This window comes from Nannobrachium achirus, assembly GCF_963921795.1.
Source record: "Nannobrachium achirus genome assembly, chromosome: 8".
NCBI classification, from domain to species: Eukaryota; Metazoa; Chordata; class Actinopteri; order Myctophiformes; family Myctophidae; genus Nannobrachium; species Nannobrachium achirus.
The window spans coordinates 21,982,670-21,996,387 of NC_137817.1; the positions used below are offsets into that span (position 1 = coordinate 21,982,670).

General features: G+C 41.0%; 1 protein-coding gene across 6 annotated transcripts in view; it reads right to left on the minus strand.

Moving 5' to 3' along the window:
- Nucleotides 1-13,718, minus strand: part of agfg1a (ArfGAP with FG repeats 1a) — a 34,572-nt gene that overhangs the window by 19,470 nt on the left and 1,384 nt on the right. For all 6 annotated transcript variants that reach the window (XM_080732410.1, XM_080732409.1, XM_080732408.1 and 3 more), the window contains exon 2: nucleotides 1,223-1,316. In XM_080732410.1, the coding sequence (XP_080588536.1) occupies nucleotides 1,223-1,316 (94 nt within the window). The remainder of the gene's footprint in view (nucleotides 1-1,222; nucleotides 1,317-13,718) is intronic.

The window sequence follows — 13,718 nt, forward strand, 5'->3', positions numbered from 1 at the left end:
GTATCTTTTAACTTGTGATATTTTCTGATGAAAATTTTGGCTTCAGTGGGCAAGCTCCTTTAGTTTGATGTTCATCCTTCCCAGATGATGCATCTCTCACTGGATTGTCCGACATTTATAATGTGAAATAGAGCAATGGCAACTAGGAAGCAGAGGCTATTATAAGCTGTAGCAAAATGGAAGGGCAGGTAGACACACGGGAGGCTGGAGGTTGATGATGTATAAATCCTTCAAGGTTGCTATATTGATGCTGCTGCGGTTTTCAAGTTTTTTTTTTCTTCCCACCCCTCCTTTTGCACAGAGCACCTGACACAAATACAAAACATCCAACCAACAGAAAACAGCGGAGCCCCAGAATACCTTTTCCACAATTCATAATCAAACTTGGCAGAATAAAGTGTTTGTGTGCTTCAATAGTAAAGTAAATAAATAACAGCAGCAGCAGCAGTGTATTTGGCTTAAGATGGTAAGCAGAGACAGACAGCAACACCATCTATGAAAGAGCACCACTGTCTTCAGTATGCTGTCCTATTCTCACAGCTGAGCTCACACACACTTGGCCTATAAATCCCATTTCACAGGATTAGGCAAATATCCAAGGAATGCTACCCCAAACCCAAAAGCCAAGGAAGCTGTGAAGAGCCAGCTGCATAAACCCAGTTTGAGTCTGGTCTAAGTGTAAACTAGTCTGGAATTCTCTAGTTTGAGTAGTAGTAGTAGTATATTACAGTAGCTGACATTTTACAAATGTTCATACAAAATGTTACTGTCATGATCAATATTTAGAAACAATTACATCAGGCAATTCTGACTATTTGTCATCAAATTAGTTGATTTGGTCAAACCAGCTACAATGCTAGTCAGCTACACAGTACACATTCACCCATTTTTGTCCTTTAACACCCAGCTCACTGCATAACATTTTTATTAGTTGTATTGGACAGTTCTGTGAACTATAAAATTTCATTTCCATCTTCATTTTTACACCTGTTTTAACTTATCCATTCAAATTGGTATCATCCCAATACCAATCACAACTCGTATTGTTTTGTACATTATCAGCTGGTAAAGAAACAGGGAGATACTGTAAGTCTATAGGACAAGAGCAGCGTGATGGCATAGTAGATAGACAGTTCCCAAGCGTAGAAGCACAGGGTTGCACGTCCCAACATGCAGCAGCCAGATTAACACTCAGAAGAGGGCAGACGTTTGGCATGCCTACCTCATTGCCGTGCTTCTGTAGGAACTCAATTTCCTGTTGTGTGAAGGTTGTCATGGAGATTGACTTGACTCTGTGGGGTGGGTTCAGCCCTCGTCTGGGATGGATGGAAGTGAGAGAGATTGAGAAAGAGGGAGACGGACAAACAGAAAGAAAGGAGGAGGCAGGGGTTAATTCAATCTGAACATATCTCACATCCAACGCTCCTCATGTCTCTGGACAACGACCAGATCCCACTTGTCAGGTCAGACCACTTAATTAGCAATGAGCTGACTTATTGCTGCTTGAATCTGGGGCGACGGAGACAGCAGCACGGACGACGATGAGTCGCCGACTTGAGAAGACAAAAACGACAAGAGAGAGCGAGAGAGCCAAACCAGACAGAAGAACAAGGAGGGTGGAACCCTGTCTAAAAGGTGATATAAATACTTATTTACAGGCGAGCCAGTGTAGTGCACTAGTAAAAACAGCCAATCTACAAGCTCTACAAGCGATGCGACGTGAGCTTCAAGATTTGCTTTTCTTGGTGGGCGACACCAGCACGTAACCTGGTTATAAATCAGGGGTAAGTAGCAACCCAATGAACCACATGTCAGTGCACCACAAGTACAAGAGGGCTCTCTGAATATAGAAACCCTTATAATAGAGCAACACCCATTAGCCCACAAAAGCCTTGCTCTATTCTGACAAGGTTATTTCTCATGCCACACAGAACAAGGCACAACTTAACTGAACTATGTCGATGAGCTGCGGATGCTTGGAAGAATCACATGCAGGCTGGCATTTACCTTACTATTCACCTCTCATTTGCAATACCTTGAATGTTTTCCCCCCCTGAATAAAAAGGTTCTTTAACACTTGGGATGCCAAAAACATCCAGGAACGTGATAAGAATTACCGCGGTGCAGCGCCACGGCCCCGCTATCACGTCCAGGGACGTGTTAGCTGGTTACCAGGGTAACCAGGTAAAAAGGTGCTGCGGCGGCGCTGGTGAGCGAAAAAACCTCATATCCCATGATGCATCTCGAAAGCCGTGCCCTGCCGGTTCCACTTCCTCATTCACATCCATTCTATCTGGGTGCGGTAAAATGTCTTCTTCCTCTCTTTGTTTTCCCACATCGCTCGTTTGGTGAAGACAGTGCCATGTTCTATGGATTATATCTTACTCATGAATCGCCGCGATTGTATTTTTTCCTAATCCGTGTGAAAGACAAGACGTTGAACAGCCCGAGTGTTAAATATCATGTTAAATATTCTGTTCCTTTAACTGGCTTATAGTCCCAGCTAGTTCCAGTCACCCATTACCACACCCCTACTAATGTTGTTACTTAAGCCTTCCTAAAAGCCAGGGAAACTCCTAAGCAGGTGTGTGAGCAGTCCGAGCACCATTCGAAAGTTAAGTGAGGCTTCAATCTGTTTATGCCTGCGTGAGGTGAGGTCCTGTCCTGTGTGGGTGTGTGTGTGTGTGTGTGTGTGTGTGTGTGTGTGTGTGTGTGTGTGTGTGTAGTAGGGATGTCAAAAATGGACCTTTATCAAAATCGATTATTCTATAGCAATATTCGAATATTATTCGAAAATCGAAAATTAATTATTATTTTTTTATTAATTTTTTTTTTTTTTTTTTTTACTGGATTTCAATGCACATTTACCTATGTACAACATGGCTCTTCAGGTAATTGGTAGCCTAACTACTACTCTTCATCTTTCTTTTTAGTGTGCCAGTGTACTGTTCACCTAATCTCTCAAGAACAGATTCTGTGATGCTTTACAATACAGAGGGCACTGTTTTCCCTTTTCTTTGATGATGGCCACCAAGTACCAAACAATCAAGCCTGAATCAATCACACCTGTGTCTGAGACAGGAGGGGAGTGTGTAGCAGGCAGCTGCCACTCTGCTGTGCTCCTTCACTCTACACAGTTTACAGTTGGTGCTGGTGTGAATAATAAATCAATGGCCATTTACTATTATCATTAATACTATTGTTAGCCTATATTCTATATTTTGTTTGAAACTAACTAACTAAGCCAAAAAATAGTATTAAAAAAAAGAAAAGAAAAAAAAAAGAAAAAAAAATATTTTTTCGATTTTCGATTATGAAATATTAAAATCGAATATTGATTAATGGAACGAATATTCGAAAATCGATTATTCGGTGACATCCCTAGTGTGTAGGGCTGTCACATGACATTTTACATGACGATTAATTTTCTCTCAAATAATTGCGATTAACGATTTAATTGTGTTTTTGTCGTTGACAATTACATTTCTGTTTGGCTTTTGGTCTTTGAAGTTGCACATGGCAGATATGACCTAAACATACAAAGAAATTACTCACATATTTGACAACTTTATACTTAAAAAAGAACATTGATAGTGGAAATAGCCAATCTACAAGCTCAAAAACGCGTCACATCGGCTTGTAGATCTGCTATTTCCACTATGTTTTAGTTTAAAAAACATATATGAACACTTTTCAACATGGAAACTATTATGACGATTATGAGAAATAATCGCGATTATGTCAAATAATTGCGATGAGACGATTATGTAATAATTGTGACAGCCCTATGTGTGTGTGTGTGTGTGCGTGTGAAAGTGATGGGACAGAGGGGAGCGTCAGGAGGGCGGTTTCCTTCCTTCACTTCCCCTCTCTTCCTGTGCAGGCCTGGCCTGAACTCTCCTGGGGAGGTGTGGTAGGCCCACAGAACACAGCAGGGGAAAAACACATAATTGGATATAATAATAATGCTGTCACCACTCCTCTGGGTTGTTTTTGTCACTGACTATACCCCACATAGTGTGGTAAGTGAAATTAATTTGTCCTCTGCATTTACCCACCCTAACTATAAGGAGCAGTGGGTGCTATTAATACAGTGCCTGGGGCTGGGGAGCAGTTAGGGGTCTTGCTCAGGGACACTTCCACACATTGACCGGGTGGGCAGAGGAGGGGAAGGAGGGGAAGGGGGGGGGGACCGGGGATCTTCTGATTCCCAGAAAACCTCTACCCATTTAGCCATGGCCTCGCTATTAAAAGTCTGCCAGTCTTATGTTGCCAGTTGATATTTAACTTAAAAAGCCAGGGAAATAAAAATCTATACAGTATGTGGATTTATTATTATTTATTTATACTTACATTTCAGCCAGCATATTTGATATGCACTTAGAATATCTGGCCTGACACACAAAACAGTCTACCATATGGGTATATTCTACTTTATAAAAAAAAGAAATAGCCGTTTGTGCAAAGATGTAGGCCATATCTAGGCCACGTTTACTTTAAGGACCGTACATATTTGAACACGTTTTCCCACCAGTTTGGGAACCAGACAAAGCCAAATGTCCGAGCTTAGGTCCTGTTCCAGGAGCACGGCTCAAAAACCCTCATATTCAATATTCATTAGAGACGTTTCTTGACTCCTGCCTTTTGGTGAGAGCACTTTACTCTATGAAATAACCCCATACTCTATGAAATAACCCCATTGACTTGAATTGGAAAATGCAAAAACGGCAACCACACTCGCAATTTTCCAGAATTGCATATTTCTAGTTTATTGGTGTGGTTGCCTGAAGGGTACCACACTATTGTTCTCTGTCCGAGTTTATGTAGTAACATTTAGCCAAACAGGAACCAGCATTCTCGTTACGTCACCTTTATGCTAGACTTGAGCAGCCAGGCTTACTCATCTGCGAAGAGAAAAGCCTGGTCAAGATATGAGGCAGAGGCCGTTCTAGGAGGTGGGGCTGAATTTTACCAGAAGTTGTATTTTTTTCACAGTGCGGTGTCCCTGCAAACGTATTCCCCTCTGGAAAAAATCTGGTCTACATCTCCTGCTCCGTCGGTTGTGCTCGCAATAAACAATATACAAACAAAAACATTGATTCAGGCGATGTTACACCTATTAAGAGCGAGTTAAGAGCTACAATCTATTTTAGTTTTTTCGCTGGGGAATGTAAACAGACCGGATGACGTAACTTCCGTTAAACGCAGCACTTCCACTAGAAATCTTGGAACCAAGCGGAAGTCATATCTTGCCCAGGGTGCCTTTATGCAGCTTCCTCATTGGATAAAAGCATTTTTTGCTGCTTCCTCATTGGCTAAATGTTACTCCATAAAACTCGGTGACGTATGACCACAACATCGAAAGCAGTTTTTGCTGCTTCCTCAATCCTCATTGGCTAAATGTTACTCCATAAACTCAGTGACGTATGCCCACATGCAAAGTCAGTAACCACTCACAATTTCCCAGAATTGCACATTTCTAGTTACATCCCGTATCTGCTGCCTCACATACATAGAATGTTTTAGAGCAATCCATCTATCTAGAGCTGTCTACTATGTTGCATTTCTGACCACCTGAAAGTATGTTTTCTAATTAGATCACCAAATCATCTTGGATGAATATCATTCCTTTCCACAATCTGATCATAACACACAAAACTGTCGGTCAGACACCTCGTATCTCCAAGTTTCAAAGTTGTAATTTTTTTTCGCGAAGTAAAGCCCTGCTTCATCACACAAGGCCGTCGCACAAAGGTAGTGAAAACAGCCGATCTACAAGCATAAAACGTCTTGCGGTGCGAGGCGTTGTGTGCTTGTAGATCGGCTGTTTTCACTCGTTTAAATCATTTTTCAAATGATAAATACAAAACAAATAGTTATGGAGATACAAGGTTTCCACCCGACAACGACGATATCCATGTTGGGTGTAAATATGGCCTTCTTAACAGTTACAAAGGTCCTAAACAAGTGTTTCAGCACTCAGGAGAGCTCTCCCACTCACCAAATGTGAAACACGTCAACTTCACTGTGTCTGATTAACCTCTCCAATCATCTGTACATCATCTCTCACACTAAAACTCCCACCTCCCTGGCTATACACCATCCTAATTACAATACAAACACCATCTCCTTGGTGACATAAGAAAAGCCTTGGTGGAGCACTGGAGCTGAAAGCTGTAAGACTAGACATGGCTGCTAAATTATTTATGCTTCTCATCAGTCGGCCTAGCATTCATCAATAGCTCCGTCCGCCTAGATGCTTTTGTCTATTTGCACAACATTGACCAATCAGCTGCTGAGTTCCACTTTAGAGCACAGTTCACTGAGCACACTAAAATGATAGTTAAAAAACCCGTGAAATCTGTCTATTAGCCCTGCCACCAACACGTTACTATTTCACATTTGAATGTAAGAATAAACATTAAGCACATTCAATCAAGTGCTACTATTGGGGCGACCCTATAGCCGAGTGGAGTTTGGGTGTTAGACACTCGCTGTCTAAAGCCTGACAGTGAGTCCCTGGTTCGATTCCAACAGACAGACGGACCATTTGCTGCATGTCACTCCCTTGCACTTTCTCTGCTTTCTGTCTCTCTTTCCACTGCCCCTTAATAAAAGCAGAGAAAAACAGAAAGAAAACGTTTAAAGAAATAAAGAACTCAATTGCTGCAATTGGAATGATTGCCAAACCCTGTCTAAAGCCCACTATACACCAATGATTTGCAACATAACGTTGCAACGTAACATAAGGTGCAAGTGCAACCACTTGCAACAGAATCCCAAAACGGCTGCGACCTGCAACGCTGTGCAACTGGTTGCAAGTTGCAACTTGTTAAGTTGTATATCATTTGTGTGTGGACTTGGCTGTGACACATCATAACAGATAGTGGTTGTCCAATCCACTCCAATCCGAATTGGGCTCACACTAGAAGGAATTTGTCATTCTAAAACATTTTTTTGAGTAACAAGAGGCCAAGAGGTTATTATTATTTGCAAAAGAGATAAGACCTTTTTTATTGATCGCGTGGGGGAAATTCAGTCAATATCCCGAACATGCATTATCCTGGGGCGGAGATTTTGTAGAGAATGAAAAAAAAAAGACTCTATATCAAGTACGTTAATTACATGTCGATTCAATTATAGAGGGTTCAAGTGGTACCGGATATGCAGCTTGGCAAATGAAAGGTGAATTCATCCCAGTGCATGACGGAGGACGATTTCACGATAAATTAAATCTCTGCAATACGATTATCGTGAGTGTTTTTTATCACGAAAAACGATAAGGCACTAGCCATTATAGACTGACAGAACATCTGCAGCATCCAATACAGGCTTAGAGATGGACCACTATATATGACACCACACATCATGACAATTACACACGTGTGAATTGTATTCCATAAATGTAGTATATCTAAGAGAGAACAAAAATAAAGATACAAGTTGAATTGTAAGCCAGTGATTCCACACAGTAGGAAATGATTATTATGTGACTTATGTGACATTTACTCTACATAATGTTGCAACAGCAACTTTGCTCAATGTGCCACAGTGTCCAGTTCCTCGCTTCAAAATGAGTCTGACTCAGCTGCTCAGGAAATTCACCTACCGTAAAATGACTAAGATCTTACCATGCTACAGCATATTGCAAAAACAGTCATTTGAGATGGGTGGGACAAAAGATTACTTAACAGAGCGTTGTTTGTTTGCTTGTAGAGTTTACTATTTAGGTTCTTCCCCTCTCTCTTTATGTACTACTCAAATAAATAAGTAACAGAACAGTGTGTGTGTGTGTGTGTGTGTGTGTGTGTGTGTGTGTGTGTGTGTGTGTGTGTGTGTGTGTGCACGTGCCCGCAGAGTACATAAGTACATGTTTTCCCTTCTACCCTGGGGCAAACAAATGATCAGTTCCCAGTCTCATGAGGACAAAACTAGGTCAGATAATGTGGGGGAGTTCCAGAGCCCTCCAGGTCTCTCAATATGAAGATCTTCTCCGTTTAAAAGGTCAGAGGGAGACATTTGTGACACCTTCAGTGTATGTAGTTTATAAAGACATCTGTGCATGTACAGTATGTAGTTAGTACACCTGTTTGTGAGAGTGCCAGTCCTCAAACCTGAGCCACAGTCACGAAGTCATGAAGCCCCATTTCCACTGTAGGGCCGACCCAGAACTAGAACTTTCCAGAACTAAGAACTTTCAAGAACCTGTGAAATTCCGGGACCAAGTTCTGCTTACATTTCCATATAACCAGAACTAACCGGGAAGGTCCCAAAAAAGAGCAGCAGCGCTCCTGGCCCCCTCCCATAGGTTCCCAGAACTAACGTTTAGTTCTACCTCAAGAGCAGGACCTAAAAAAGGTTCCAGAAACCTCGTCTGGACTGGAACTGGGCCGTTCGCAATGGAAACAAAACCAGAACCAAAAAAATAGGTTCAGGTTCCTAAAAGTTCTGGTTCCACCTTGCAGTGGAAAAGGGGCTTCAGCTTGTCACCCTTCACATTGGGATCTACTGGACAAAGTGAAGACTGGAGAGCCCGACCGACAGAATTTGGGGAAATACGCTGTTCCGATTCCAAACAACAATGCATGCTGATGGTTTGACCGACCGAGAGCGATACTGATATGATAATTGCAATACAAGTTTCCAGTAGCGTTTCCATTACACCTGTTACACAGCAACTGTGATTCTGGGAGCAGATGCAGACTTCTAATAAACAGTGCATTCATAACTAGAGGTGCACCGATACCGATATTGGATCGGTATCGGCCGCCGATATGAAGGTAATTAATGTTAATTAATTATATCGGATATCGACACAACGTCGCCGATCCAAGCCCCGATATAAATAATAATAAGAATAATAAATATACAACATAATCACGCAATTGTAAGCCCATGAGGCCATGACCAAATGTTTTTAGCATTTAATTATTAAATAAACATCCCAAAATCTTCTTATGGATCAAACTTCTTTTTTTGTCGCTCCTCCACCCTTGTCTTAACGAGACACGGCTTCGCTGCAGGCTGCACAGCAGGCACGTGCACAGACTGCACACAGACATCAAAGGGGGCTTGAGCCCCTGCCCTTTTATCCGTCTGTAAAAATTGCCCTCTTCAGACCATGAATGCATTTTTTTTACTATGGTAAAAGAAATGCAAATGTCCCCTTTCCATACCATAACTCCATTCAAGAGAATTGTCCACCAAAATGCCTTTTTAGAAATGTCAGCCCCTGCCTCTCTTTACATTCTCTGCACTCCCTGCTGCAGCCTGCACAGCAAGATGCTCTGGTCCTACTTATTATAACTCTATGCCTGACACTCAGTAAACATTAGCAGCCTACCGAATACAGATGGTGCTGATTACCTTTACATACAAGGATATATTCCATAATCCTGTGTCATTGTCGTCTCAAAAAAAGATGAAGGAGAAAGAAAAAAAGCATCGCGTGTCACCAGGCTTTCCTGCGTCCAGACGGTCAGAAGGAGTTTTACTTTCACTTTCATAGATAGAATGCAACAGCATTGCTGCTGTTGCAACTGCAAGCTATACAGAAAAAGCCATCCTATGAATGTCTCTTTATTTTAGCCAGTTTCAAAGGAGAATCACCTCCCGTTTCTCTGTTGTTGAAAGTCAGTTCACTTTGCTTGATGTCGTCGTGAGTCTCCACACGCTGGATTAATTAATGCATGTCCAGGTGAAGCTCGTTAAAAGTCGTTATAGTCTCCTCCGATAGTTTCACAAAGTACATTAAGCAACAGAAATGTATTAAGTCCCTATACAGAGGTTTTACCCATGGGTTTTACAAGCCATAACAACCGGAGCAGGGGCATGAGGTAATAATTTTGCCCTTAAATATTTGAAAGGACCAGACTAGAGAGTCAGACTAGGGGTAAATGTCTCACCTTGGAAATGCAACCTTATTTATTTGAGCTTTTAAGACAATCCTTTTGCATTAAGATACGATTTTGCTTGTTAAAACAATATTCATTCAATAATAATATTATTAACAATAATATTTGAAATAAATCATCTGAAATGTAGCCTACACATAATTTAAAAATAAAGGTTTTGCTATAATCATGCAGCTCTAACAGTGACACAGACATAGCAGCAATGGCACAACATTATGGAAACATACAGTAGTATATTACTTAAAGTGAATGATCAGCTGGCATCAATATTATATCCATAATTAGACTGGTTTATTTGAAGAATTTATATATAAAAAGAGTTGCCATTGCATTTTGCACTCAGTTGCACTGAATGCACTCTGTTATTTGAACTGAAGCTATCCTACAATTAATAAATGGCTTAAAGGTGAAGCTTTTTTTGCTATGTAGCCTACTGTAAATATCGGGTATCGTATCGGTTATCGGGAAATAGCCAAATTAATATATCGGATCGGATCGGAACAGAAAAAAACGGATCGGTGCACCTCTATTCATAACCTGATATATTTGGCCATATTAGTTCAAATAATGTAAACAATGTATTAGTTTCAATCTTTTGAAAGCATTTTCAGGCAGAAAACACTGATAGAATCAGCAGCCTTCATCATCACAAACAGCTTTTTCAGCTTCAAATGTTGGCTAAAACAGAAATATTATTTTGATATCGGTTTGATACCGATATGACATTTTTAGGACAACATTGTATCTCAGAGAGGCTGCTCAGATAACTACAGTATGCACTGCACAACCCCTGCTGCTTTGCATACAACAAAACCAGACTAAAGGTCTTTGCACACTGCTGTGTTTTTCGGGCCGAATATCGGAGTGAATTTCGGAGCGTGTGAATAAAAAAATCAACCTCGCGTTATGTCAATCACGTTTGCACACTGCTGCCCGTTTTGTATTTATTTTCGGACCAGGGTTGATTCATTTCGAATTTCGCAGATGTCGCCACTGAGTCCCTTGCTCCCTCTCTCTTTCCCTGGCCTCCGGATTTCGGATTTCCAAAACGCAACGAAAGACCGCAGTGCAGTGTGCAACCAGCTTTAGGGTCATCTTTGAGAAATCAAAAGGCAGAAATGGTTAAGTGACTCTCCAAAATTCTAATCTGTCAACAAATGATTGATCATTGCAATCATTTATTCAACATTAACATCGTTCCACTTGCACCATGTAAGCCCTGCTAATTTGAGGACAGATCGGCTGAGTATGGGACACTTCCTTCAGTTCCTTGAGTCTTCCTGACTGGAAGAAACATTCCAGCAGAAGACATTGTGGTAAATGCACCTCCTGGGGAAGCCTCCACCTTCATCTGGAATGTGTTTACATAGTACATTCCAACTCCACCCACTACAACACAACTAGAAGGGGGCTTGGTGCACGGGAAGGTATAAGCCCCCCCACCCATTAACTCCCTACACAAGTAAGGAATATTACTACTCAGGGAGTAGGCAAACAAAACTAAACTGGTCCGACAGAACAAATAATTGTGGTTTATGCTTGGCTAACAAGAGAGCCATAAATGAGATAATAAAGTAACTGAGATCATGGAAATAAAGCAAGTTGCATCACCTGGGGTGTTATGATAGCACTATAACCAACTTGTAAATAGTGTAAGGCTACATGTTTAATCAATGGCATTTTCCGCTGAGATGTACTGAAGTAAGTGTGATAACTTACAATGCATTTCTTACAAGCTTGTAATATTGTCCCACCCATGTGGACACGTGTGGATGACGTGGACTGTGTTTATGTTGTCCAGCAAGATATAAAAAAAAAAAGAAACAACGTTCTTTCTCTTGAAAATTCTAATAATAATCAAAACAATAGGTACAGTGAGATAGTGTAAATCCTTCAGGCCTCTGTGCAAGAAGAATGCAGCGAGAAGCAGTCAGCTACCTCTCTTCCCCTTCCTGTGGCACATGTAACATCACATGCTGCTGATGTAGCAGCACGCTGGAGCTCTGCCACTTCCTGACCTTACAATCACACAGCGCTTCCTGCATACATGAGGCAGACATCAATCCTTTTACAGCCAATGTTTACTCTTCGGCCAGGAAAGATTTACATTACTCAAATTACTCTATAAGGAGGTCATTTCCCAATTACCTGAGGCAGAAGTTCAAATGAGGCTGAGCAGTTCAAACAAATGATGCGACAGAAAGAAAAGCTCCCGTCATATATGGTTTGAGGAAGTGTTTGCTTGATATTGCCCTGTGTAACCATTAAGGTAATAACTTGGGAGAAAATTTGCGTGAAATTTGCAGGAACCCACATATTATCTCAATTAACTCACATTTACAAAGTGTGGCAACATAATTAGAATAAATCCCTGCAGGGGAACTGGGGAGGGAAGCCAGAGCCTATTACAAGGAAAGTGTGAATGACATAATTTTTTGTTGTACACCTTCTAGCACACATAAAAAAAAAGAAAAAAAAAGAAGAAGACAAGGCCCCTAGGCTCAGGCTGTATTTGATGGGATAAAGACAGGACACCCCCAAAGCAGTGTGGATGAAGCATGGCCTAAATCAGAACGGACAACTGTTTCACAACCTTCTAATATAGTTACAAGGGCATTGGACAGATACTTGTGTGACACATACTTCTCTTTTTTCCACATTACCAGACAAACTATTATTCCCAGAAATTGGCAGGATGACCTCCAAATGGCAATTCATGGAATACAGATGTGACGGAAAAGGACATTGCAATTAGGTTAACTTATTGAGTTAGCCTACTTGCTAATAGCTTACTGTCGACTTGCTTTTGTCTGTAATTGAAGTCAGTTTCATGGGATTATGTTAAGCAAACAACGTTGTTTGTAGACCCACAAATGGAAGGAGAAAAGAGTGGAGAAAAAGGGATATGACTTCTTAAGAATCTTTAAAATTATTAATCACACTTGGCAAAAACAACACGTTGTCTGTTCGTCTCTGATACTGGATGTGTGTCCTATGTGTCCACTAACTGTTAATCAGCAGAAGCAGGCAGATAAAATGTAGTTCAACAATTTGCACTAAATGGAATTTACACCTCTGAAGCATGTTTTCTAGCACTATTTGGTGTATAGTAAGTGTTATATGCAGTCTGAAAGAGGGAAGAACAATATAATGCACAAATGCTCCAATGCCTTCTGATGAATATGATTAAGAGCTATGAGATTTAGCATTTTGTCTTATATAGGTCCAGTTGCCCCAATGATTTAGCTGCTACTGTATATAGGTCAACCTAGTGCATTTTGTCTGTATGGGCACACTTTTCATGTCCCAAGAATCCATGGGCACACCAACATAATATGGGGGTGTAAATATAGTCGCTGTCGGGAAGAAATCTTGTATCTCCATCTCCAAGTTTCTAATTTGTACGTTTCTTCGCAAAGTAAAGCCCTGCTTCATCATACAAGGCTGTCGCACAACAGTAGTGAAAACAGCAGATCTACAGTGCGAGGCGTTGTGTGCTTGTAGATCGGCTTGTAGATCGACTCATTTAAATCATTTTTAAAATGATAAATACAATACTGGCTTTCAAGCAGTTTCAAGGGGCGCACTTGACCCTTCTCAGGGGCACACCAAAGGTCCCCAGGCACAGTGGTTGAGAAACACTGACCTAGTGTACTGTGCAGGCAGTGGAATAGTCAAAATATATTGAGACTGAAGGTGTGTATTACTATTCTATTACCACTGGATGCTCACCTACCCTGGACTTAGAGTAGATATCTAGAAAGTAGAAACACATTATGGCTGCTGAATAGAGTAAAGCATTTC